At 51.8% G+C, this 26,165-nt stretch overlaps 7 protein-coding genes across 7 annotated transcripts; 3 read left to right on the forward strand and 4 right to left on the reverse strand.

The window, feature by feature from the left end:
- Nucleotides 1-976: 976 nt before the first annotated feature.
- NCS54_00919600 (Hypothetical protein) lies at nt 977-2,210 on the reverse strand (the record flags this gene model as incomplete). The annotated part of the gene is made up of 4 exons (XM_053154551.1): nt 977-1,334; nt 1,385-1,790; nt 1,853-1,875; nt 1,951-2,210. The coding sequence occupies 4 exons, from the start codon at nt 2,208-2,210 to the stop codon at nt 977-979; spliced, it is 1,047 nt and encodes a 348-aa protein (XP_053010526.1).
- Nucleotides 2,211-6,119: 3,909 nt separating this feature from the next.
- NCS54_00919700 (Zn(2)-C6 fungal-type domain-containing protein) lies at nt 6,120-8,200 on the forward strand (the record flags this gene model as incomplete). The annotated part of the gene is made up of 5 exons (XM_053154552.1): nt 6,120-6,235; nt 6,283-6,296; nt 6,361-6,691; nt 6,744-7,939; nt 8,004-8,200. 5 exons carry the CDS (start codon nt 6,120-6,122, stop codon nt 8,198-8,200), a joined length of 1,854 nt encoding a protein of 617 aa, XP_053010527.1.
- Nucleotides 8,201-9,096: 896 nt separating this feature from the next.
- NCS54_00919800 (Ferric oxidoreductase domain-containing protein) lies at nt 9,097-10,957 on the forward strand (the record flags this gene model as incomplete). The annotated part of the gene is made up of 2 exons (XM_053154553.1): nt 9,097-9,684; nt 9,743-10,957. 2 exons carry the CDS (start codon nt 9,097-9,099, stop codon nt 10,955-10,957), a joined length of 1,803 nt encoding a protein of 600 aa, XP_053010528.1.
- A 465-nt stretch (nt 10,958-11,422) lies between these two features.
- Nucleotides 11,423-12,872, reverse strand: NCS54_00919900 (Hypothetical protein; the record flags this gene model as incomplete). Its single annotated transcript, XM_053154554.1, has 8 exons — nt 11,423-11,933; nt 11,991-12,094; nt 12,147-12,303; nt 12,356-12,378; nt 12,432-12,502; nt 12,552-12,588; nt 12,640-12,665; nt 12,725-12,872. The coding sequence occupies 8 exons, from the start codon at nt 12,870-12,872 to the stop codon at nt 11,423-11,425; spliced, it is 1,077 nt and encodes a 358-aa protein (XP_053010529.1).
- A 1,152-nt stretch (nt 12,873-14,024) lies between these two features.
- On the forward strand, nt 14,025-15,797 carry NCS54_00920000 (FAD-binding PCMH-type domain-containing protein; the record flags this gene model as incomplete). The annotated part of the gene is made up of 2 exons (XM_053154555.1): nt 14,025-14,281; nt 14,357-15,797. The coding sequence occupies 2 exons, from the start codon at nt 14,025-14,027 to the stop codon at nt 15,795-15,797; spliced, it is 1,698 nt and encodes a 565-aa protein (XP_053010530.1).
- A 1,756-nt stretch (nt 15,798-17,553) lies between these two features.
- NCS54_00920100 (FAD-binding PCMH-type domain-containing protein) lies at nt 17,554-20,049 on the reverse strand (the record flags this gene model as incomplete). Its single annotated transcript, XM_053154556.1, has 1 exon — nt 17,554-20,049. One exon carries the CDS (start codon nt 20,047-20,049, stop codon nt 17,554-17,556), a length of 2,496 nt encoding a protein of 831 aa, XP_053010531.1.
- A 653-nt stretch (nt 20,050-20,702) lies between these two features.
- Nucleotides 20,703-24,520, reverse strand: NCS54_00920200 (Protein kinase domain-containing protein; the record flags this gene model as incomplete). Its single annotated transcript, XM_053154557.1, has 6 exons — nt 20,703-20,705; nt 20,761-21,364; nt 21,419-22,241; nt 22,298-22,454; nt 23,138-24,313; nt 24,371-24,520. The coding sequence occupies 6 exons, from the start codon at nt 24,518-24,520 to the stop codon at nt 20,703-20,705; spliced, it is 2,913 nt and encodes a 970-aa protein (XP_053010532.1).
- Between the last annotated feature and the right edge of the window lie 1,645 nt (nt 24,521-26,165).

A 26,165-nucleotide genomic window follows, 5' to 3' on the forward strand; every position in this document is an offset into this window, starting at 1 on the left:
GCACTTCGATTCCTTGAGCTTTATCACCGGACCCGTTACCGAAGCTGATAGTTTAAATCACTACATCTCATTCAATGGCTATCATAAGGGAAAGTCCCTTCTTACTCGGGGAGTCGCCTGGAGCATTTTGTCACACCAGCTAGCCATCCACAGTTCTGCCACAACTTGACATCTAGAGCAAGAACATGAGACTGGGCCAAATATTCTCTACCCCATACCTTATGAGTTATTAATGTGAGCCGATTGCACGCTTGTTGAGTGGATAATGTACGTCAGCACAAATCAGCATCAGAAGAGTTCTTCTGATGCGGGGAACGGATTACGGAAGGTTCCCGAGCGCGAAGACACAACGGAGAGCTCTCCGATGTGGAGAAGCATGAGGAGCGGGCCCAATGGAGAACGGGCCCCCGCATGACTCGCCATGACACACTCTTCTCTCATCCAAGCCTGTTCTCTCCACTTGTTCTTGGTCTGGGCCCATGGCCCCATGGCCAATCAAAGAAGAAGACGTATTATCTACGGCCGACACTCCGAGAAAGCTCCTCTGACGATGTGTATTTAAGTGACCGGGACTCCTGGCTTGCCTGCATTTGCCCCAGGTTTGGTGCCATGATCCTGGGCCATGTTTGTACTTGCGAGTTGGCGGTGTCCAGGCTGTAGTAACAGACTTGCCATGGCACAAAGTGATGATAAGAAGATAAGATGGAAGTCGAATTAAGAAAGAAATGTGTTTAAAATGGTGGACCTGGCGGGTAATTTTCCGAGCCGCTTGGGCTTCCCCGGCGGGTCTCAGGAGGACGCCTCTCAATGACAACTCTGCTGACATTTCACCTTTGTTCCTCGGCATGTCTACTTTCTCAAGAAAGAGAAGGAACTTGTAGATTGAACAGTGATGTATTAATTAGGTTAGAGAACCATACAAGTTGTAACGCCATATCCATCCCGCCTTTACCCTCCCACTTCCCGTCAACCGAGTCTATTTAAGCACCCTTGTCTCAGAGCTTGCTTCACTAAGATCGTGATCCTCGGGATTGGTATAGACAATCTCAGTCTCCACCTGCTTGCGAATACCACCCCATTGAGCATCACTCTTGTATGACTCTCCTCCAACTGAATCGTCATTAAGGCGGACATGACCTGTTCGGTTCGACGTGATCAACGTGGCCATCCTCACATTAGTGATTTCGTCATGAGGCCTGTGTGCATATCGGCCATCCGCAGCCCTTGTACCATCGCGGTCTTTTGCGCCCTTAACAATGTGGCCAAGGAGGGAGGCAACGTTCATCTCGATGTAGAGCTTGAGGAGATAGGTGAGTTGATGGAACTGGACATAACTGCGTAGATGTGAGTTTAGTGGTGCCAGGATTTGAGCAAGGTTGCTTACACGACCGGACTCGGGAGGAACGTGGCTCCCATCAAGACACAGTCCAGTGTCACCGACACAAAAACCATGGCAACGTTGAAGTGAAAGAGTTGCCAATACTTTGTCAAACCACCAGCAATGAGTCTCGAGCGAACAAGATAGATAAAGTAAAGGTTGAGACCAAGATCGACAATCAAGAAAACGGCCTTTTCAGTTCGGTCCCAGATGATGTTGATTTCTTCGTACAGGTGAGAGATCTGTAGACGTGCCGGGATCCAAATGCAGAAACCGCTCAGGTTGATAAGGCTGACGATGATGGCGACTCCCCACTTGATTTTGTTGATACCTGACTTGCTGGGAAGCAAGAGGGCTATTCGGTTGATGATGATCTGTAAAATGAACTGGATCTGCATGCTCCAGAAGACGACTGCAAGTAGACATGTCAGAGACCGCCTTATCGGAAGAAAAGTTCCAGGTTGAATTGCTTACTGATGAAGAAAAAGACCCAGAAACTGAGTGAAGGAGAGTCAGATCAGGATGACGTCCAAGGAACGAGTGCAGGTTGACCTGGAGGACAAGAGACAAACCTTGGCGGGACGACACCCTTGAGCCAGATGTACGTGACAAGACCCATACAATTACATCCAATCCATTCCAGCCAACACATGATAATGTAAGCACTGAATAGTCTCTGTCTCCTGTGCGCTCCGAGAGACTGTTTGAAGGCGAGTGAGGCTGTGAAGAGGGCTGAACCCAAGCTGAACCCGAAGATGACACTGGCGATGTTCATCTCTGTCTCTCCCGGCACCTCATTCTTGTACCACGGGGGAATAAGAAAACCGGTCATGTTGTCGAATCAACCTCGGATGAGGATTGGCAGAGTGTAAAGTCGGAATGCGATCTTTGATGCCGTGCTCGATTGATTCCCGACGGAATATATAAGACGAAATAAAAAAGAATGAAAGAAATACAATGGATACTCGCTTGCCGAATCAATCAGGAAGAAGATGAAGCAAATATTGAGGGATCAGGCTCGAATATAGGTCACAGCCGTGTCAAGGATCCCCCCAGATCAGCAAACCCTCTGGCCCTGTTTAGTGAACTTGATGCAAATGAATAGCGTAGTACTATTCGACTAGCAAATCGCGGGGAGCGAGCCGTTCCTACATCTTGGCCGCTATCTTGCTGGTGTGCAGACCTTTCCCAGCTGCCTGGCTGCAACGGTGATTTGCCTCTAGACCTTGAAGATGTGTAGCACTGGGAGTCTTTCATGAAGAAGTGGGCTGACATTCTGGGATCCCCCGCCTTCCGCGGCGCATTCTAGACCTTGGTGGGGAAGATGACGATCGTCCGGCCTTGCTAGTCAGGACATGGGGGTGCTATTTCGAACTTGTGCCAGATGCTGCACTGGGGATGGTTTCCGTTTCGACTCGTACACGGGTTCCAAACGCTAGTGGCGCCGAAGATGGGATCTTTGTGTGCCTTGGAGGCTCAGTGGCATCACGCATTTCTTGCGATTGGGCATCCGGCAGATGACAACCCTGGGATCGACGCGTTTGGGCTCGGCGGAGTGTTGAGCCTGAGTCGGAGAGTCATGACTCAGTATGTGTAGATGGGTAGAGGTCACTGTCAGTCTGTGTGGCTTCAGTCTTTGGGCGATCTGAGACGGTGATTAGGTAACGTATCAGCCATGAGAGTAATGAACTTGGCTTACCATAGCCTAACATGAGGATGATATTATGACAAGGGCCAACGGTCTTGAAGACGGAACGGTCGGAGCCACTTGTTGACTTGGCAGCTCCAGAGGGCCCAGAAGAATCCGTTCACGATCTGTGGACTGTACGTAATGGTCTTGTTCTGTCTTGAGCCTTGTGTTGGCTTGACAAGTGCCGGCATTAGTGCATGAATGACGATCTTTAGCACAAACACATCACCCATCCCTCAGTCATCAACCAGGGGAAAAGACACCTAACTGGTGGTCTCCGCAGCAGTCCGCCTTGTTCTCTGGTGCCGATCGCAAGGGTAACACCGGGGCAGTTGACCTCTTTGATCTGGTCGGTTCAATGGCCCCCGAGACCATGCGGAGGCGTTAAACTTTAGTGCGCACGCTCCTCATGTTGCACTTTAGGTAGGGAACCGGAGTGCTTGGCAAAAGGGGTTGGTGCGAGGTATGCAGGGACAATGTTAGGGGAGCATCGCGAGGTGACAGATACTGACGAAGGGTCGCATAGATGGCATGTGTCTTCTGAAGAGGCTTGAATAATGAACTCTACCCTGTGCTTTAAGAATCGTGCGAAAGCGCAGTCGTCGAGATCTTCAGACGGAATGCATCGAGTCCGTCAACTAAACAAGGGGACTTGACGATACGGCAGCCGGCATGTGGGGCTTTGACTCTTTAGCTCCGGGGCCGGAAGCGTCCCCCGAGTGATCGATCGTCGCTCAGGGGCACTCGCTTGCGGGGGAGACGCCCTAGTGTTTCCAACTTGGGGCATCCGCGCGCAAACCTACGCCTTGCGGTCCCTGCCGTACCCGAAATTAGCTACTGTGTGTTTGCTTCCACGGAGACTAACAGGTTGGTCAACGGCCAATTTTGCGATGAGGCTGCTGAGATTCGGGTTGTTGCGGCTGACTCTTGGTGTCGAGAAGGGCAGCAACTGTTCTTATAGGCCAGGCTCCCGATCGCGTCGAGATAACTGAGCCGCCGTGGCTTCTTCCGAACGCGTTGAGGTGATTCTGGCCCATTGCCGACGTGGCTGGCAGACGGTTCTGTGCCTTGCATCAATGGAAGGATGGCTTGTGTCATGTGTCATTGGTTCTCATGTCAGTATCCCATTGCTACAGTGCCCATTGCGACCGTGATTGCAACTGTCTTGAAACGGGATGTGGGTTAACCAATAACACGAGGAGGGCGATGTATCATCGCTTGAAATAGAGTTTTTCGAGCATAAAAGCCCATAGAATATGTCCAAGTCAGGGGAAATAGCTACCTTAGAAGAAGGAGAACAGACAATGTGTCATTTGACTACAGCCAAAAGTAGGGGTCCCCCAAGCCACGCAGATGCCAAATTGAGGTTTATTGCTACCGCATGATATCCATTCGCTTCGACAGGTTTACTCGAGTCGACAAGTATGATGCAGTGACATGCTCGCCGCGGAACAATCACATTCATCACATCCCTTACTCGCCTTGTTCCCACAAACGCTGTCCAACCCAAAGGTGACACGTCGAGAAGTCCCGCGATATTGCTGACCAAGGGACGACAAATTATCCCCCATTACAGATCATCTTCAGACGCGAAACCTTCAATGGCTCAGCATTGTCAGAGCCTCTCTTTGATATACAAGACACAGGGCTTTCGCAGCATTGATATGAACGGGGCTGGAGCCTCCATATCCGCCACTAAAACAGCTAGCTTTTCCACAACGGGGAGGCGATCCGAGCCACGGCACTTAAGCAAGCGGGCGGCAAACTGAGTGGAGAGCGGCATGTGGAGATTTCCAGAAGCCGGCGTGATATTGCCGGTTAGGGACGGAGTTGACTGCTCATATCCAAGCTCCATAAGGCTGAATTGAAGGGATAATGTCCAAAGAGCGGAAAATAGTGTGGTTCCTGTAAGGTGGCTAGAATCCGTAGGGCCATTGCACCTTTCCAACCTCTCGTATGCTTGTGATTCCAAACCAACATCTCTCGATACCTCCATGTCCTAGTAGCTGGCCCGACAACCAGCTCAGAATCTCTGATCAAGGCTGAATAGTGGGACGGAATTGTTCTAATTTGCAGGCTTGTTACCATGAACCGCGTACCGGGCCTCTCAAGGTGACAGGGGGCATTCTGCAGCCTTGGCAAGTCCAATTTTTACGGGATGTCGAGGTCGCAAGTGTACTTGATGCAAATGAACTACAGCGCTATGCACCATATATGATTGCCACCAACCTAAAATTCTTTCTGTTGTTTTAGCAACTGCCCAAGCTGATACAATAGCATTCTTCTTACGTAAGGTTGCTTGCGCTTACTTAGATACATTAGCTGTGGATTCGGGAAGACTTTAGACTATTTACGGCAGAGACACAGGCTGTGCTTGCACCTATATAACCTAAATCTCGTCTGAACTTGTGCCTCGTTTGCGATCAGTGCCTCGTAGCTAGCTGGGGCTAGATAATAATACTTTTGCATCGTTGAAGTAAACGTATTGACAAAAGGAGTCATGCCCAAAACTGTCGAAGCGTCCAATGACATTATCGAGACACTACTTCGCAGCAGCAGTATAGTTGTTTGATTTGTACACTGGTATGCCAGCACAGTCGCTGAACAGAAAGAAGGATGACCCCAGGCCTGTGATTGATGCGCAGGAGGTCTAGATAGGAGGGATAGGAAGGAATATGGATAGATATGCTATGCACAGTCATAGACACTCCATCAATTAATCGTTAATTTCATATTTTGGCTTGGCTATTCCGGCCGACGTTTGGTGAAACTCCGTGTCGGCCTTTACCTCAACACTCCGCTCTCCGGAGATCCCGCCCCACGATCTGCAAATCAAAAGCCACATAATTCTTACGTGGTCCGTCCCAACACTGCCACTGCTTGCTGACAGACTCGTATACCGGGATAATTCATAAATGGAGATCTTCCGACACCACAAGGAGCAGGAAGTGTTCTCCTAGCTTCTCCCTGTATTCTAGACCACAAGGGTCTCATCATCTTAGTTTTTCGCCCCCACTCTCCATCAGGTTGAACCGAGCTTTGAGTCTCGATATGGATGCTCCTTTGTCCAATCCTGGTCCTGATGTGACAAGGCCGTCAATCCAGTCAACCAACCCAGTCCGTTGGGCCTCAAGCAGAAGAAGCAGGGTTTGCGATCGATGTATTAGGTGAGTCGGGCTTGCTGGCATCTCGCGCATCAACTAACACAGTACAGGCAAAAGATCAAATGTCCGCATGAACCCCTCAAAGCGCCTACTCGGGTAGCAATCTATTAACGAATATGGCTTTCTAGGTGATTTGAATCAACCTTGCTGCTCAGCTTGCGACGCATATGGCCACACTTGCTCCTATTCGCGAACACGAAAGAAACCAGGACCCATTAGGGGCTCAAGTCGACGACCTGGCCGCCCAGCATCCGCGGCATCTCCTACTGCTTCTTCTTCAGACTCCCAGGACATAACTGTCATAAACGAAAGCTTCGGTGTAACATGGCATATAGCATCTACGCCAGAGGCCACAGGAGAACCCAATCCTACGGCTCAACCACTAAACACATTATCCGATGCGGCCAAGACCCTGAATACATTCTCCTCGCAACTTTCTGAAGAAGCCCGTCATGAATTGTAAGCAACTATGCCACTTGCACTGTTGGATTGAATCTGACGTTAAAACCAGGGCCCACACCTTTGCATCTACAGTCAACGCATCGTTTCCCTTGTTTCCTTTACACACGTTCCCCACTCAGCTAAGAGGAGGAGAAGTGTCTGAGGGATTGGCATCGATCGTATATGCCATCTCTGCTAAGCTCACCGGGGCGACCCTACACATGGACCTCGACGCTGCGCTAAGCTCCCTAGTTGAGTCCTCGACCGCTGAGACTTCGAGCATTTCCAAGCCCAATGCCCTCAACGAGTGGCGAGCCGCCTGTCTTCTGGCTTGGTATGGGTTCTATCAGTACCAAGGCCAAAAGATCGACGATTGTATCTCAAATCTGGCTCGCAAGGCATACCACATTGGCCTCCACCAGATCGACAGTCTGTCTAATGTGTCGACCTTTGGTTGGGACCTTTTGAGCGAAGCGGCTGCCGAAGAATGGCGCCACGTATGGTGGAGCATTTACCTGCTGGACACTCACCTAAGTTACTCAACAGCGACCCCCAGCCAGATACAGCCTGATAGTATCGGCACAGCGTTGTTGCGAGGAGACTTGACGAGAACAACAGCCAGCGCGCGAAATGGCGCCAAGACACTCATTCCTACCGACCAGGCCGATCTGTGGAAGGTGATTCAAGAGATTGTCACTGTCAATGGTAGGGACATTTTCGGCCTTCATATCGCGGTCAACGCATTGTTGAAAGAAGCCATAGCAGTCCATCGCCGTGGTAGACAAAACCCTCGCTATCCAACGCAGGAGAGAATCTCAGAGTTAGAGGATTGTCTCTGCGGCATTCGATTATCACTGCCTTTCAACTACTTGCGGATGGTGCGCGATGTGGCTGGTGGCGAATCAGTGGCCAGCTACCATTGCCGTCTGTTGACTATCCTCAAGCTTCAGTCAACACAGATGATGCTCGGCCTTCCCGGGCGTCAAGTTGACGAAGCTCAGTTTCAAGCGAACTGGAGGGAAAATCTTGAGACCTGCCATCGCCTATTCGAGATAATCTCCCACTGGGACAAGGAATGCGTCTTCGCAGTTGACCCGGAACTTTGCATCATCGTGATGGGCCTACTTGTGCTTTTCCACTTGCACAACAAAGCAAGCGGCATTTCGAACCCATCATCGTCAGTCCAACTCACACGTCTACAGGACATTCTTCGGGTCATTTTACAGAAGCATGCAAGACAATGGAAGTTGGCTCAAATCCTGTTAGGTGAGTTATCTACAAAGTTAAACACCCACTGGATAGTTGTTTTTGCTAATAGCTGCGAGTTAAGACAGCTACGATGCCCTGGTAACCAAGATATCGGAGCCTTTGGGCCTTGATGATCTCTTCCATGTGATCGACCAATTTCAAGGGCCTCTTCATCTTAAATGGGCGAACTTTGTCCGTCCAGATCATGATGCGGAGCTAAGAGCAGTGGGGAGGAGGTGTCTCGATAGCTATGGGTCAAGCGTCGGCTACGCTCTATGAGATAGTTTCATCAGATATAATATGGGTAGAGTAAAATAATTACCGGCTAGATCGTGCCTGGTCATGTAAATGAACTCTGTCAAAGTTAGATGTGAGGCCTTTGTGAGCAGCTGAGGGTTAACCTCGAGCGCACGTGTGACGAGGCTCAAGCCTCTTGGCTTCAGGTCAGTCAGCTTCTGCTGCATGCTATCTCTGGAGGCTTGAATGATACCGGATCGCTGCGTAACCATGGCCGAGTGACGCTGAAGTAGGGGCTCCGCAGCGAAGGCATGGCATGTCTGCCTTACGAAAACAAGGCTAGGTACCCTTGCAAGTATTTCTTACACGCATGACATTGATCAAGATCTTTTCACCAAATAAAATGAGCCTCTGGAACATTTCCAAAATAGGAAATCATCCAGTCGGCATCGGTCTTCGGTCGTCGGTCCAATACCCCGAGGCCGGACCCACTACCGCCACCTCATTGGACCTCAGCCGTTTAAGCATCCAAACAAGCTTGATTGATATGCCCAGTCGTTTATGTCCGAACTCCAAATGCCCGACGTTTGGATGCCAAGAACGGCTTGCGAAGCCCCTGTCAGACATGATTTGAGGCTCCAGTACCGAATGAGACTCTTGGATAGAAGCAATGGATGCCTGCGCCTCGTGGACCACGCGGATACGCGTCACTTTGAGTTTTTCAAGTCTTGGTGTATCGAAGATTACATGATCTAATTATAGAAAGATCGATTCACTGTCCCTGATGCTCTTGAGAGTTGGAAGTTCTCGTTCAATAGATAAGGAAGTGTTGTCTGCACTTCTTTCTGGCGTCCAACACAAACTCAGCAAACAATCCCATTTTCTTCAACTACGATCTCGATCTTTGACCGCCTTCTCCATCCATTCTTTCCGTCGCCATGTCGCGTCTTATCCCAAGTCTCGCTGTCTTCCTCGTCCCCGTCGTACTTGGGGCAGTCACAATCGGTCTGACCTATGCGCCGTGTTACGCTACTGTATGCCCTGAAGACTACCTCGACAAAGAAACAAAGTATCACTTGGCCATATTCTACGGCATGCTCCTGGTCCTGGGTTTTGCACTCTACCTGCGGTCATCATCTCGCTCTCTTCATGCTCTGAGTAGTCATCGGTCTTCAGCTGAGCTTCCTCTTCTTCGCAAGTATGTCACTTTTGGGGGCGTTGCCACCACAATATTCATCGCTGCGGTCACACTGGCTACGGCTGCCCTCTGGTGGCCCGCTCTCTGGAAATATTGGGGCGACAGAACTGATCCTTTGGACTGGGACTCTGCCAAGATTCGTCTCACTGTCACTGGCGTAACAGGACACTACGCCGATATTCTCCTGGGCCTGTTGATCATACCAGTCTCGAGGAACAACTTGGTGGGGCGAGCCTTCAAGTTACATCAGAGCACGTTGCGGTTCGCTCATAAAGTGGTTGGGTACCTCTTCTTGCTGGTAGTGGCGGCTCACGGAGTTGCTTACGCTGTACGTCTCCCTCCGATTAGAACTCATGATGTCCTCAATATGCTGATCCCAACCCTAGATGTATGCGCTCGACCCTTCCAGCGACGACGACGAGAGGAAAAACAAGGCCTTTAGTACCGGAAATCCGACCATGACCCTTAAAGATAGCGAAGGACGGAGCGGGTGGTACACCACCACCACCTACAACGGAGCGGCTGCATTTGTCGTCATTATCATCATCACGATTACCGCCTCTGCTTGGATCCGAAGACGCAGCTACAACTTCTTCTATTACACCCACGTCATGTGTAGTATTCTCATCTTCGTTGGGGCCAGTATACACGCTAGCACCGACTTTTACCTTCTGTTGCCTGGCCTGTGCCTGTGGGTTGTCGATTGGGCTTATCGACTATTCCGTGGAGAAGGCGGCGGGTTGCATGAAAAGATCAACGCGACGTTGGAGAACGCGGGAGAAGGCTGGTACAGGCTGTCGCTTCCTGTTGTTACCCGTTGCATGAAAAACTATGATGAAATCCCGGAGTCTCACGCCGAAACCGGCATGTCGTCTCTCACTCCTCTCAAAACCTACTACATCAACATTCCCTCGGTCAGCAAGCTTCAGAACCACGCCTTCACAGCGGCCGTCCCAGCTTCCAGTACCTCAGGACCGGTCTTTCTCTTTCAAAGGGCAGGCAAAGCATCAAAGAAGAGTCAAAAGGAGTGGACATGGAAGGTCGGGGCGTTGATTCCCCATCCAAATGACTTTACCACGTTAGAAGTGCGACTGGAGGGTCCGTATGAGCCGCGAGACACAAAATTCCAACAAGCTTCTCACATTATCTGTGTTGTGGGTGGGACTGGAGTCACGGGTGTATACAGTCTCGTCACCTGGTGGTTGAGGTTTCGAGCGCAGGATACCAACAGCAGATTCACTTTTATCTGGGCTCTTCGGCACAGAGAACAAGCGAATGTCAATGAGTGGCTTCATCTAGAAGAAACAGCGGCATCGGTTCCGAATCTGACACTCATCACTCATATCAGCTCCGCTGATGGCAGGATGGACCCGGGCAAGCTGATCCGGCAGTCTCTTACCCTCGATCGCATTTCGAGCGCATTTCCTGCAGATGGGCGACAAGCCAAAGAGGCCACTGTCTGGATTTATAGTTCAGGTCCGGATGGTTTGATCCGAGCGACAGAAGCGGCTTGTGTGAAAATAAGACATGAGATTAGGGAAATGAGAGGCGAATCCCACATCAAAGCGATTGACTGGTACATGGCCAAGTGGGAGGTTTAGAGAGCCTCGCGGTGGCGTTGTAATAAATTTTCACTTGACGATTTCACTTTGGATTTACAGGTTTTTAGACAGGCTTTGATCTGATCTATTTATTTTGTATAAGGGCCCCGATAAGTTCTGTCCAGGCTTTCTAGACTAAAGTTCATTCTACCCCTATCGACGGAGCTCAGTCACCCAACATAGATAACCCCACAGCAAGAGTTGTGGGTGCTATCCTAACTATTTGTTGCTAGCACGGTATAACCATCTATTGTACCGACAATGCCATATCGTGGGTTTTCTTTGCATCGAGGAGTAAGCACGTTCATTCACTTGAGTTTGTTATTACCAGATGATCAATTCTCACTCTAAACGTGTTCATGTCACGGGTACTTGACAAGACTAGACAACATGTAAGGATGAGACTAGGCAAAGCTTAAGGATAAGAATTACGTCAAGCTGGTATTGATGCATCATAATAGGTACCTAAGCACTAGACGAGTCCCTCCTACTCTTAGTTGAAGTCTCCTTGCTCTCCACTATGATACTAGTTTGCTTCCGGATCCCAGGAGACATGATGAGAATGTTCTCGGTACTGTCATCCAGATGCGCTTCAGTCGAGACGTGTGCCTCGTGATCAAGCCCGCTCCCAAGTGGCCTCATGCCAGATTTCTTGCTCTTCCAACTCTGCAAAGCATACTGCGAGTTCAAATTGTATGAAGCCGAAGAAGTGGCCGCTCTCGACTTTTCGGCAAAGTACTTGACGAGGGGGGAGAGCGTTGGTATAGAAGCAATAATGATGCCCGTATTCGTTTCGATGATGGACCATAGGATGGCTTTCGAGGAGTCGAGGTAGTTCTTTAGGCTTTGGATCGTTTGGATTCGAATGACTTGGACGATGGTGACAAAGATGCCGAGACCGAAGAGGCCAAGAAGGACAATCTTTTTGCGAAGTTGGATCTGAGACTTGAGGAGGGCAGGGAACGGCAAGACCAAACTATAAGGCGTCAGCTGAGGTTAAAGAGGTTATGAAGAATAGGTAAGAGGTTATTACACCATGACATCGAATAGAATCGTCAGCGAGGAAAAGCTGAGGTAGAATGGCACGGCGTCTGCACAGTGGCCCCCTGTGATGCTTGGATCCCATTGCTTGGCAATCTGTCGAGAGTAATTAGCGAATGGTGTACTATAGAGAACGTCGTCTTCATACTGGAGTGCAGAGAAAGAGAAAGACACAGATAAAGGCGATATGTGCCATGCTGATGATGACAGCGACGATAATGGCCGCAATGCGGTGGTTGCCGGGGAAGACACGCATGTATGATAGAAGCAGGCTCATTTTAAAACCGTAAATACCGACAACATAACTAATCAGAGTTATTAGTATAAATGCTCACACAGTGGTGCAACAATACATACAATGGTGCCCCTATGTATTGCACCTAGTCCCCGTTAGTCGCCCAGACACACCGGCGAGAAGGGTTATCACTCTTACCAAGCCAAATGTGTAGACATTCTCATCAGGCATGTCTTCCAGGCTCTTGAGACCTAGGCCCCATGTTGTTTCTGTCGTTCAATGAGCATCGAGGACCTTGGATATGTGAGGGCGACATACGGATAACAGTAGCCGTTGTGTATCCACAGATGCCAAGCTAAACACCAAAAGTTAGCCAAGATAACAAACAGTGGAGAGAGCAACCAACCCAGGCAATGACAATTACCCAGTCATCTAACAGCCAACAACGTCAACAATCCAATACACCGGTTTGTTGGTCGAACCCTGCTTACCGTGGCCAAAAGACTTGATCATGAACCCTCTCACATAGAGCCTGAGACACACGATGCACAGCGAGAGGGCCGTGAACCCTGTCGTTATACCCGTGATTTTCGGGCCATCAGTCGTCGTCCCCTCTGCTGTGTTGCGGACCCAAGCCATTGTCCCACCGCGTTGGGATCTGCAAGGGAGAGATTGTGGAGATGGGAATGAAGATTCCAGGCCAACAGAGGCAGAGGGGAGAAGCTTCTATTTGGTTGCCAAGTTCAGTTCGTCACCAAGAAAAAAATGTGGCAAAAACCCCCAAGTTTCATCCCTGATGGCACTTTTGGTGCGCTGCATCGTGTTTCCATGACGTCCACTGCAGAAGAAATTGGCCTCCCACGCCTAAGTCCGTGGCTTGAAGATTAACAAGGAGCCCTGCGGAGTCAAACTGCCGGGGATATCTACCCATTGCCGGCAACCCAGGGCGCGTCTCGATTCCGCTGTGGCACGTAGCATCACCGCACTTAGCATCACTCCCAGTGCCATGGATACAAGGGACCCAGATCCAAAGTCCACAAATGAAATAATGCCTCAAAAAATGACAGATTTTTTTTTTAGACGTTGCTTTGTCTACCGAGTTGTGGCTGCATCTGGTGCTGTAAGCCGTGTCTGGGGCCTTGAGTGTTCCCCTGTCATTTATGCAGCTAGTGGTGTGTAGAGCCAACAGACGGTTGCAGCACTGCCGTCAAGTTGAGAGATTTAATCGAGATGCCTCCCAGGTCCATGGACCGGGCAATAGCCTCTTTCGGGCAGGTGCATGAGTGAGTCCAGGGCCAGGAGCTCGTATGCAAAAACCTAATTCTCTATGGAGCTTTGTTCAAGTGATCTTCATCCTCGCTGAGGTCAATCAAAGGGGTGATCTGATTAGCGACCTGTCAAACCCAAGTCCATCCTCCAAATACGCGGCTACTAGAGCAATTGAGGGCTAGACTTGGTCTCTGCTCTGATCCCGCTCGGCAAAGACGGATGGCTTCCTCAGCTCCTCTATTCTGCAGGTTACATTGCTCAGGGGGGTTGGACTGCTGATCCCAGCACCAGCCTCTTGGCGAGCTCCCCGGAATACAGTACATGGGTCAGGGTCCCACGAACCAACCGACTGATTGAATGGTCCGATTCTCCGCAATTATACTGCCGAGGTGATCCAAGCACCGGGCGTCAGCAGTAGATTACCTGGCTTGAACCAATTGTTATAGACACCTTCCGCCCACTCGAAACTCAAACCGCCATCCTCCTCCATTGGGAGTCCAACCTCACACATCCTCTCACACAATGCTGCCCCGGATTGTCTCTTCCCTGCTCCTCTTGGCCAGCGGCTGCAGCGCTACGGCGTCCTCCTACAAGGCCAGCTGCAAGTGCTTCCCCGGAGACTCGTGCTGGCCGTCTCAGAGGGAATGGGCCCGCCTCAACAGCACTGTTGGAGGGCGGCTCATTGCAACGGTTCCACTGGGAACTCCTTGCCACGACCCGCGCTACAACGCTGAAGAGTGTGCACACCTGCAGGATGAATGGCTCTATTCGTCGATCCAGTAAGTTGTCTCTTTCCCCCCTGCATGTCCCGTATCCATGTCCCCGGGTTAGACGCAGCCACTGATACCAAGCAGTATCGAGTCTTCATCCTCGGTGATGGCTCCCATCTTTGCCAATCAGAGCTGTGATCCATTCCAGCCTAGATCTAGGCCTTGTACCTTGGGCAACTATGTCAGATATGCAGTCGACGCCAGATCTCCCAAGGATGTCGCTGCAGCTTTGAAGTTTGCGCAGGATAAGAATGTGCGCTTTGTGATTCGAAACACTGGCCACGACTATCTCGGCCGTTCCACAGGTGCTGGAGCCCTCGCTGTCTGGACCCATAACCTCAAGGGCACCAAGGTCTTGAACTGGAAGGACAAGCATTACACCGGCAAGGCCCTCAAGGTTGGGGCTGGTATTCAGGGTCACGAGGCACTTGCTGCCGCCAATGCTGCCGGCTTGGTCGTTGTCACTGGAGAGTGCCCTTCTGTTGGACTCGCCGGAGGCTATGTTCAAGGAGGCGGCCATTCGGCATTAAGCACCATTTTTGGTCTTGCAGCTGACAATACCCTCGAGTTCGAAGTTGTGACTGCTCAGGGTAAGCTGATCAAGGCTTCCAGAAAGGAGAACAGCGACTTGTACTGGGCTTTGAGTGGCGGCGGTGGAGGCAACTATGGCGTTGTCGTGTCCCTGACTGTTCAAGCTCACCCCGAGGCCAAGGTCAGTGGCGCCAAGTTCCTCGTCACTCCTCCCAAGGACAAGCCGGATCAGATCTACGACATCATTGACGCTTTCCATGCTGCTCTGCCTGATATCGTCGACTCTGGTGTCATGATCATCTACTTCTTCTCTGACTCTTTCCTGCAGGTGCCAGCCATGACCGCCTACAAGAAGTCGGAGGCTGAGGCCAGGAGGATTCTCAAGCCGCTCGCCAAGTCTTTGGCTGCCCTGGGCGTTACGTTTGAGCCCACTTTTACGGAGTTCTCCAGCTACTATGAGCATTACGACCACTACTGGGGTCCCCTCCCTGCTGGCAACATTCAAGTCGGCACACAGCTGTTTGGTGGACGTCTGTTGCCCCGTTCCAAACTCCCTGACTTCTCTCCTACTGCACGTCAGCTTGCTGAGATGGGCGTCATCTTCATCGGAGTCGGACTCAACGTCTCCAAGTTTGGAGGCAAGAACGTCAACGCAGTGCTGCCCCAGTGGCGAGACTCTATTGTTCAGGTCTCTCTCACTCTCCCCTGGGACTTCAACGCTCCTTGGGAGGACATGCTTGAGACGCAGCATAAGATCACTTATGAGGTCCAGCCTGTGATCGAGGCTGCTACACCGGGGGCGGGAGCGTATATGAACGAAGCCGATTTCCAGCAGCAGAATTGGCAGGAAACCTTCTTCGGTGCTAACTACAACAAGCTGCTGAAGATCAAGAACAAGTACGACCCTAAGGGTCTGCTGTATGCCACAGCTGCCGTTGGCAGTGAGGCGTGGGAGGTCGCTGACAACGGCCGGATGTGTAAGGCGAGACGGTGACTCGCCGAGTGGGCAGATGACCTTTGAAGATGGACACGATGGATGATCAATACGTAATTAGCAACTAAATGCCATGTCTATCTTCGAGAGACTTCTCACGTCATCCCTTACCCACTTTGATGCATGCCCTGATCTTGGTCCACTCTTGATGGCACCCACGCACGGAAGCAATACGGGAAGCCTGGGGTACGATGGAGTCTTTCTGACGCTCCATAGACGCAGGGGCTCGTATGCCTAACCATTGACGGAAGGGCCTAAGCGACAGGGGCAGAAGTGCATGCCCCAGCAAAGGGGAAAGATGAGAGAAAACAACGGTAATCGATATTCACCATCACGTTTCCCCGCCTTGCCGCCTGACGCGCGGTCTTATCAAGCTAGTTTAGACTCTACGGGCGGAACTTGTCAAAGCCTTCCGCGCATCCCGCTCAACGGCGCGCGCCGGTTACATCGTCGACGCCTCGCCGCGCGAGATAGGACCGCATAAGCGGATCGACGGATAGTTACCGCGTGTGGAGAGAACAGGGCAGGGATACAGTTAAACTTTGCGGCCCTTGCCTTGCAACCCCCACTGCACAGGTTGCTTCCTTCAGGGGGCCCTGCAATGGCATCGTATCAGCACGGAATGGGGGAGTTCGTCCGCTTTAATTCATCTTGTCTCTCGGTACAGTCCGCCTGCAAGGACGGCGATACGGGTCTATATCTCGGTCCGACGCCCTTGGTCCCCATCTCAGCGGCTCTAAAAGACCGGACGAAGTCCTCGATTAGTTGCCGCGTTGATGAAACAGTCGGCTTGAGCGGGAGGCGAGTCAGGGCAGGCCTACCCCAAGATTAGCGGCCGGCAAGAGTCTTTGAAGACGCAATTCTCGTTCGAGTATTTTGCTTTTTCTTACAGCGAGCTTACAAAGCCAAGACGCCAACGTCCTAAGCGTGGAGACTACTGCATAGATAGAGGCACTATTGCATGGGGTTATTTCAAGGCGACAAAGAGGTTGTCAAAGTGTGGTTGAAGACAAACCAGACCTTGTAGGGCAAGGTGCTTCGAGTACATGAAGCCATAATGCCCTCGTTAAGGTGTGGTGTCGTTGTGGCGGGGAGTAACGCGGTGTCAGCAAAATCCCGGAGAATCAAGCCATTGTTAAGGTTCCGATATCACGTAAGATCTGTCTCCGGGGACGACCAGTCGATGCTAGAATGGTCCATAATTATACAGAAACAGGGAAAGGGGAGCTGAGAACAGAGAAATGGGTTTGAATTCGAAGCCTTGATTTGGGCGTTATGGAGTACAGGGTAGGTCGAGGTTTGCACACACCAAGTGTAGCACCATGAACTCCATATGGCTGGCACGCTGGTCTTGAGAGGGGCATAAAGTGGTTGCTGCCTTATTCCAAATCGTTTTTCATCTTAGAAGTAAGCTTTAAGAAAGGGAAAGTCAGGGGAAACTACTGTTTGCAAGCAAGTCCACGTGTGTAACCACGACTAGGAGACGATAGTCGTCCGACAGAAAGACCCATGGGCACTAGTTTAGGGTATCGTGTCTTACTATGAAGCTTCGGGCAGCCATTTTTAAGGTTAATATGTCAATAGCTAATGCGTAAAGGTTGTGTCCACAATCCCTAGCGTTCATAAGTCTAGAATACGCCCTTCTGCTATTCTATGCCAACGATAAGTAGAGACGTAGCTTAGTCTTTTACATAATACCTAATTTGCAAAGGCTACAGTTTTATCAGGCCAGCACTTAGCTAATACACAGCTACTACTACAACTCATCTCTCTCAACAGAATCAGCCGTAGCACCTAGCGGCTGCCCATACGCATCATCCGGATCATCCCCAACACAATGATGGCACCAGAAATGATTCCCCGGGTCGTGCGCCTTCTTCACAGCCAGCAACTGCTCGTACGCCTTCTGGCCCCAGTACCTCGCCGTCCAGTTGTGCATCACATACGAACTCTCGGAGAAATAGCTGTTCGGCCCAAGCTTATACACTGTGTCCCTCGACTGCTGCGTCGTCAAAGTTCGCGCATTCCACAGCATGAGCGCCGAGCGGAAGCCCGGCGAGATGGCCGTGTCGTCCGGCTGCGAGCTCCCCAGATTGCCCGTCAGCGACGTGTAGAGGTAGTGGAAGCCGCAGCGATAGCCGTCTGGACTCGGCGAGTCCGGGTCAGGATTCTTCAGGGACGCCACGCAGATATCCAGCACGTCCATCATGGTCGAGGCGAACTTTGTCTCCATGGCCTGCCGCGAGACAAAGACCGAGTTCTGAGAGCCAGTGGCCTTGTCGGAGGGCGGGTGCGGCGCCGGCAGCGGGTTCATGACGGCGAGTAGAAACTTGTCGGCGGGCATAGAGAGGAGGTACTCATAGGCCGACTTGAAGTTGTGCTCCTGCACGGTCTTCGTCTGCAGCGCGTCCTGGAGGCCGTCGCGGAACAGAACGTAGTCCTGCGCTGCCTGACCGCCGGCGTAGAAGTACTCAAAGTTGAACTGCCAAGTGACTGCGCAGAGGCCGCCCGTCTTGTACTGGGTGGTGTTGATAAAGAAGGAGGGCTGCGTGCTGACCTTGTGGTTGAGCCTCAGCTGCCACGCGGTGAAGCGAGTCCACATGTCGCGCACCCACTCATAGCCAAACTCCCGCGAGTCCGGGCAAAAAGTGCCGTTCTGGGACATAAAGACGCGGCTGAGGCCTCCGTCTGGCACGGCGTGGGCGCGGATCGTCATAGAGAGAATAACGCCCCAGACGCCGCCGCCGCCGCCGCGCATGGCCCAGAAGAGCTGCGGATTATGGCGGCGACTAGCGATCTTCTTATGGACGACGGGCAGGCCGTGGGCGTCACGGCCGACCTGCAGAACTTCAATCTCCAGCAAGTTATCAACGCCGAGGCCCATAGACGGCGCAAAGGGCCCGTGGCCGCCGCCGAGATGGAAGCCAACCATGCCGACGGTGGAGCACCAGCCCGATGCAATGACACGGGCGTGCTTGGCCGAGAAGGTGTGCATCTCGGCGAAGATGGAGCCGGCGCCAAAGCGGAATGCGCCAGCGGGGGCCAGGGCCGGGTCCTCGCCCCAGGTGGGCATAAAGGCCTTGTCCTTGAGCAGGATTGTGCGGATAAGGATGCCGCCAGTCGGGCATGAGTTGCGGCTGTTATACTCGTGGCCGGTGCCGGCAGTGGCGATGCACAGGCGGTGCCGCGCGGCAAATGTGAGGGCGGCGGCCACATGGCGCTCGTTAAGCGGGAAGACAACGATGAAGGGGTTCCAATTGCGGTACTCGTTTTGGTGCAGCGCCGCCTTGCACATGTCTGACGCGATATTCCACGCAGTAGGGCCATCGGCCAGGTTGAAGCACGGGCGCTGCATCTCAGCGACGTCCTCGTAGTAGTATAGCGCCCTGAGGCCCCCGGGCGCATTACCTAGGCCGTAGAAGGACTGGTTGTTAATGGAGCCCGTTGGTACCGGCGCCGGCTGCGGTTCCGGGTAGCTGCTCCACCGAACGCCGAGCCGGGGCACTGTGGGGTCCAGCGCCTGCTCCAGCTCGTGGATGGCCGTCTTGGTGGGCCAGCAGCTGGAGTCTTGGGGCGTGCACCAGTCATGGCCGTCTTTGAGTGCTTTGTGCGTATTCTGAGGCGGCGAGGGCAGGGCGCCGGCGGATGCTGCTTGCACCGACTCGGCCGGGTCGCACGAGCCGGCGCCGCAGAAGTCGTTCTCGGGGCCGCACGAGTAGCGACAGTGGGCATTGCACGGGTTGCACCGGCCCATGGCCCATTGCGTATTTTGCTTGTTTTCCCTGTCTCCTGCCGGCTGGTTCGGCGCTCCGCAGTCGAGCACGGCGTATGAGTATACTGGCTGGTACTGGAACTGGAAGCGACAGGTGGTGATGGTGCCGCTGGCGCTGGCGAGGAGCACCAGGCTGGGATCCTCGTCGGAGTGCGAGACGGAGTAGCGCTGCACGCTGCGGTCGAGGTAGTTTGGCCAGTGCAGCGACGCCTGGCCGTTGGCAGTAAAGTTCCATTGCGCGAGGCCCTCTTGATAGTGGCTGGATACCTGGAGTGAGCGCCACGAGCCCAGCAGCGCGGGGGGTGCTCCGGCAATGCCCAGCTGGGAGTGGCTCACAGGGCTGGGCTTGGAGTTGGACTCAGACTCGGGCTTAGACGCCTTGCTGCCGGCCGCCGAGATAGCATCCGGAGAAAAGGCACAGCCCGCTGCCGATGCCTTGCAGCGGAACATAGGAAAGTTGCCGCACCCAAGCAAGTCCATAGCGGCGTAAAAGCTCGCCGGCGCCGGCTCCCCAGTGTGGTTGCATCGAGCGCATGCAACGTGAATCGGGCGCACCGAAGTCTAGGTACCTGGCCCGCAGCAGTACTGTAGTGATTAAGTGGCTGAGAAGTGAGAGTTGACTGCTATGAAAGAATAGGTTACTAGCATTTTAAATTTCTTTGATCCTACTATGTTATATTTTCGGCACAGCCGATCTACCTTGTCTTATTTACCCTAATATAATATATATCTAACATCCCGATATAGGCCGATCTTGATCCCTATAAGCTTATATGAAATATAATATGAAATCCAGTGTAGCTTGGGAGTTCAACCATGCATAGCTTAAATAAAAACCCTTTACGTACCTTGGCCTGTCGTCAACACTTTCGGTCTCACGGACCTGACCTTCGCCTGAGTATCAATAGGTAACAACAGGTGCAGCCACCTCGTTTAAGCTTTAAATAGAAAATATGAGGGGAAATGCACATCGTGTGTGGTAGGGTAATTCAGTTGTTTTTCCCATTCCACTTAGTAAGGAAAGTAAAGTTAGAATATTCGCACTTTCACTTCTCTGTCCCAAGCGATACATGTTTCAGGCAGACAAGCAGCTCCCACTCTCTCATACCCGGTCTCCATGCCTCTCCTTGGAATCACTACCAAGACATAGTAGTGCCGCAAAAGTGCCACATCCGTCTTCTCATCCCGTACCTTTTCCTTTCCAACAACCACACATCTGAGTCTGCCGTCAGTAAGACCCGTACGTCCTTGGTCGTAGACGATTCCCTTCTCAGCTGACCCTGGGCTTACTAAATCTCTTGCGTAGGCCGTTAGGTCGATGTTCTCATTCGAGTTCCCGGTGTGCCATGTTGTTGAGCTCGATGACGAATCACTCCACGTCCACGGTGACTTGATCGCATCCCTTCCCTCCTCCCAATCAACCTCATCGAAAGGAAGATTCATGAAAGTTATAGCTCCTTGATACGCCATCCACGACCACGTCGGGACGGCATATTTCTGGCTCGAAGGGAAGTCAATCTTCTTGAGCTTGTCCGTGAACCTGGCGTCACGAACCCACAACAGGCTTCTTCCAAAAAATTCCCCTTGAAAGACTCCATAGCCTCCATGGGTTTCAAAGGCATTTACGAGCCGCTGTTCCAGGCCGGCAATGGCAATGGGCCTATCGTATGCCTTGGTGAGGTCAAGTCTTGAGTATCCCTCGTAGAGTTCCTCGTAAAAACGAATCTTTGTTCCTTTGCTGGACTTGATGGCTAAATCAGGGAAGTTTGGGTCACCCAGAAATGCCGCCTTCGTGCTGCGAACTTATGGTTAGTGGGGGACATATATATGGATCAGGAAGGTCACTTGCTTTTTCATGTGGGCGAGGGTCTCGCAACGAACGCCGTGTCCGCATTCCCAGTATGTCTGGTTCTTGGTAAAATGGATCGTTCGTCGAGCGAGAGCGCGTTCTTGGAGGACCCACCCTCGTTTGTTGAGGCCCCCCTCGATAACATCGTGCTGGAAGTCGTCGATCGCCTTACAGACGTAGTGTGGACTCCCCACGGACTCGTCGAGTCTGATGAATTCCCGGGCTGCCCTCTGCTCTAAAAACCCACTCGACGTTCCCGAAGCTCGGCTAGCGGCTATAACGCAATAAGCAGAGCTGAAGATCGTCTCCATGTTTTTGGCCTCGGTGTCAAAGTCGCCGCCATCACCTTGTACGATACAAAGTGAATCGATCCACAGGTACCGAATATTGAGCGAGCGAGTGACCTTCACTGCGTGTTTGAAAGTGCGGGGAAGCTGGTCAAACGCAATGCCGCTGATAAGACGTTGGTTAAGGTTCTTGGGGGTTGTGCAGAAATGGTCGTGCTGTCGGGCATCACCCCAGGGATGAGAAAGTGCAATATAACGCAGATTATGGCCCGAATCTAGGTCTTCCTTGGTTACAAGAAGATGCACCAGTGAGTCATTGCCCGGGCTTCCATTGGGACCGACATCCAGCAGTCGAGTTGGCAGACACTCTGGGTCGTGGTTCAACGGGTGGCATTCCGGGTGATTCGAATCGCAATCGCGGATCCAATGCGACATCAAATTGTAGAATGTTGCACTGCTCACTTCGGGCAGCCGAGGCAAGCCTATTTGGATGCTGTTCACGGAGCCAGTGGCTGTATCCAGTCTCGTGTTTCCGGCTATCGAATAGTCAGGACCGAAAGACGCGATGCCCTAGTACCAATACAAGGCATACCTAGGCCTCTGCAGATGGATAAGCTTGGTATTGGCTGTCCGTTGAACTTGAGAGTACCACCAACGCGGCGAACCTCGATCTGGCTTTTGTCGTTGTATCCCTCGGAGGAGAAGGCACGTAGAAATAGACTATGGAGATGGCACTTCCCAGATAGACTCTTGATTTTAGAAAGTGTGTCATTCATCAAGACGCCATCAGTTGAGAGACTGAGACGCGCACAGGGTTCGCACAATGCAACCGCTTGAGGAGGGAAAGGTCTCGAAAGGTGAGAGACTTGGGAGCGAAGGAAGCTAGTTGCAAAAGAGCTGTCATCTAAAAATTCCCAAACGTCATCAAACTAGTCCCAGTCAGCCCCAATCTAAGGTCAATAGACAGAGGAATTGACATACATTCTATCAAACTTAGCACCTTTTCCGAAATCAACGTGGCAATCTCGACATATAACTCACCACCTATACAGAATAGTTGGACACCTTGGTTAGTCTAGCAACACAGGCCTTGAAAGCAAGGTGATTCTCACATGCTGCAGGGTGGCCAGCGGTCAGTAAACTCTGCTCATGTTATCACCGTGTAAGGAGGACTTACGCTCTATACAGATTAACGGTCCATCTGTCAATCAAGTTTTCTTTCATGTACCAGTTAATGGGAACTCACATACTATAGTTGTGTCAGTTAACTCATCACATTGACTGTCCCGTTTTTTACTCACAGTCTTTGAGGTTGGGTGAAGCCCATCAGTCAGCCATCACAGTGACTCAAATCTCTTCACCTTTTTGCTGCACGTACATCCTGAACGCCACTTAGCACCCGTATTCACAGCATAGATTAAGGCAATCTTACCAGATTTTGCCTCCTCGAGGCCACAGCTTGTCCTCCGGAGCCCGTTGGGAGAGAACTCATATCTTTAGGAGCTCGTATCTTTCGGCTCGACCCGGTAAAGAGATAGGTTCCTCGGCGGTTAGTCCGTGCTTTGTCCATGATGTCTCGCAGGCTTCTTTCCAAAAAGTCTGCCCCCTGTCGAGTTCCGCCCAAGCCCACCTGTCCTTGTGGGAGGGCAACCACGAGAAGATGATCCCTGACCAGTTTGATGAGATCTCCAATCGCACTGGGTGACTTGCCGTTGCACTCAGGGTCAAGGAGCAGCATGTAGTCCATCCATTTCTTCACGATTTCACTGACTTGCGCGTAATCTTCTCTTGGGCTTACCGTGAAGTACAATGTATCCCTGGTCGTCGGTGGCTTCTCTCCGTAGAAGTTCTGTAGCCCAGGATAGCCGTAAAGCAACCAGATGACGAACTCGAAGATGATGCAACCCATGGACCAAATGTCATAGAGTCGAGATCGTGGTTCGTGTCGCTTGATGACCACCTCAGGGGCCTCGTAGTGGGATGTCGAGTACTTCTGCCCGGTTGGGTCCACTCGCTGGGACGTGGCGAATGCATGCTGCTTTGCCAAGCCTAGGTCTGCGATCTTGAGTGTTCCCAGCCATGGAGAGGTGGCATCTCTGAAGATGAGGATGTTGTCGGGCTTCAGATCTCCATGCCTCCAGTGTTCCTCACCGGTGTTGTCGCTGTTCTCGGCGGCAATCTGAAGCTGCACCTTGGGCACGTTGAGAGAGGGGGATGCCAGGATGGTCTCGGCTCGGGGGAGAGAGCCTGGGGCGACTCCACGTTGTTGTTTGTTGTTGAAATTGTTGTGGAGCTTCGAAAGTGCCTCGGCTAGGCCATGCAACTGCTGCAACACCAGCATGATTTGAGTGCCGTTTAATTTGATATGGTCAACGTTTTGCCTCTGCCAAACATCTCGAAGGGTGCCGCCGTCAGCCCACTCAAACATTATGTAGTAGTTCTTGCCTGCCTTGAAAGCTCCGGTGCGGCGGATCAAGTGTTTGTTGTCGAGTTGGTTGATTTGATCGAGGGCTCCCGCTTCGCTCTCCCATGCGGCTTGGACGTTGTACCCTGGTTCTCTCAGGTCCTTCATCTGCTTCAATGCGACGTGAACTTCTCCACGTCTTTTCTAATTTGCAGTTTGTCAGCTGTCAGATCTGTCGCGTCTGTTTCCCTGATAGCTTGCCTTGTTTAAGGAAGAATAGCCTTGGTAATGATCAGGGTGGATTTTAGCCCTGCAGACTGTACTAAAATGGCCACCGCCACCAATATCGTCCACCGACGTGAAGGGTAGGACGTGGCTTTCGTCCAGTTCCAGCAGCGACTTGTCCTCCATGAAGACGGGCGCACAGAACACCCATTGGCATTTGTAGAAAGCTGATATTTCGCAGCATTCCCATGAACGGAAATAGCGCCACGCCGTCTTATGATAACACTCCGCCGCCGGCTGGAGCATGTAAGCCTCGTGTGTTATCATGAGCTCTTTGATGGGTAACGCAAAATCCGTGACCCCATTGCTACAAAAGATATCCATGGCAGCATGTACATTGTCATGTCTGCTGAGCAACGTGGTTAAGAAGAGTTTTCTCCCCTGGTTGCATACAAACCCAACCAAGGCATTGGTGGCGCGAGGCATCATTTGTCTCACTGTTTCGGTCGTGACCAGGGTGGAAATCGTGCCCTCAGGGAGAAAAGAACGTCCCCGGGATAGTGCGCTCTCTTCGCATGCTTGCTCAAGCTTTGTAATGAATTTCTTTCGGGTGGTGCTGTCAGCCTCCGTGCGAAAGGGCCAAGGCATCGCGATCATTGAAAGCGGTTGAATGAAGAAAAATGAGCGCTTGAGCAACTCCCAGATGGCTCCGGGGCTGAATAAAAACAAAGTCTTCAGGAATTTCATGTTAACAGGACAGGAGACTTGCGTGCAGGGTGCCCAGTCGCTTAGGCATCCAACCTTTAAGTGGTGGCATGTCCTGCTTCTCTGACCTGAACAAGCGGGGAAGCTTTCAGCCGCTTGTGAGCACTCTCAGGCATTGGCTGTTGTTGGATACAGATGCAGGTAAAGTGGTGGTCTGATGACATGTGCTTGTCTTGGTATCAAACTGGGTTGTGCCTGTAGGGCTGGGAACTTGGGAGTGGAGATGTGCATGACGAGATCTTCTGCTGATTTGACAGCAAGATTCTTCATGGAGTAACCGTATCAGGTGGCGCGAACTGTCCAAGGCTCAAGAAGTAGCAAAATCCATTATCTCTCATCGCCTGGCTGCCTTTTCATCTGATGCTTCCACAATCAGCCAATGGCTGTTAGATGTCAGGACATACATCTTACGTGAGAGGGGTGCGGTTACTCCCTTCCGCGAGCCGTTGCTTTCAGTCTTACACACCACCAAGAAGTGTGGTGGAGGCACAGTCTGTGCCAAGAGAGAAACTTCATGATGACTGCATCAGTTCCCCTCACACCGGGCTGAGATGATTGCCTCGGCTATCGATCAGGCTGCGAGCGTTGACCAGCATATGGTGCACTCACCTTGCCGAACAACAAGCGCAACAGTGCCTTTTTTGGGTCTTAACCTGGTTAGGGGCCTTGCCGAATTACATACTTTCTCCATCCTACATCAATTGCATTGTACTCTGTCTGCCCTGACGGTGCTTACCTGTCCTCAATCTGGATTCTCGCGAACGAGGCATTTTGAGGCCTTCCACGGCCACACTCGGGTTCGCCAGACATGATAACCACAGATGAGGGGTTGTTATCTGAAAAGTCTCATTGGCCTTTATTCACACCATCGGTAACAGGATTGCTGCAACGCGCCATGCATGTCACATAGGCTATTGGCATTTTCAACCCCGTTCAGACTTGCCGGTCTTTCAGATGACACCCCCAAGATGACACCGGACAGCCACTTTTGGTTGCCTTGTAAGGCTACCATAAGACAGAGCCGCACGTTCGCGGAGCCTTTCAAGTCCTGATATGGTGGGAGCCA

The sequence above is a fragment of the Fusarium falciforme genome, chromosome 7, assembly GCF_026873545.1.
Source record: "Fusarium falciforme chromosome 7, complete sequence".
NCBI classification, from domain to species: domain Eukaryota; kingdom Fungi; phylum Ascomycota; class Sordariomycetes; order Hypocreales; family Nectriaceae; genus Fusarium; species Fusarium falciforme.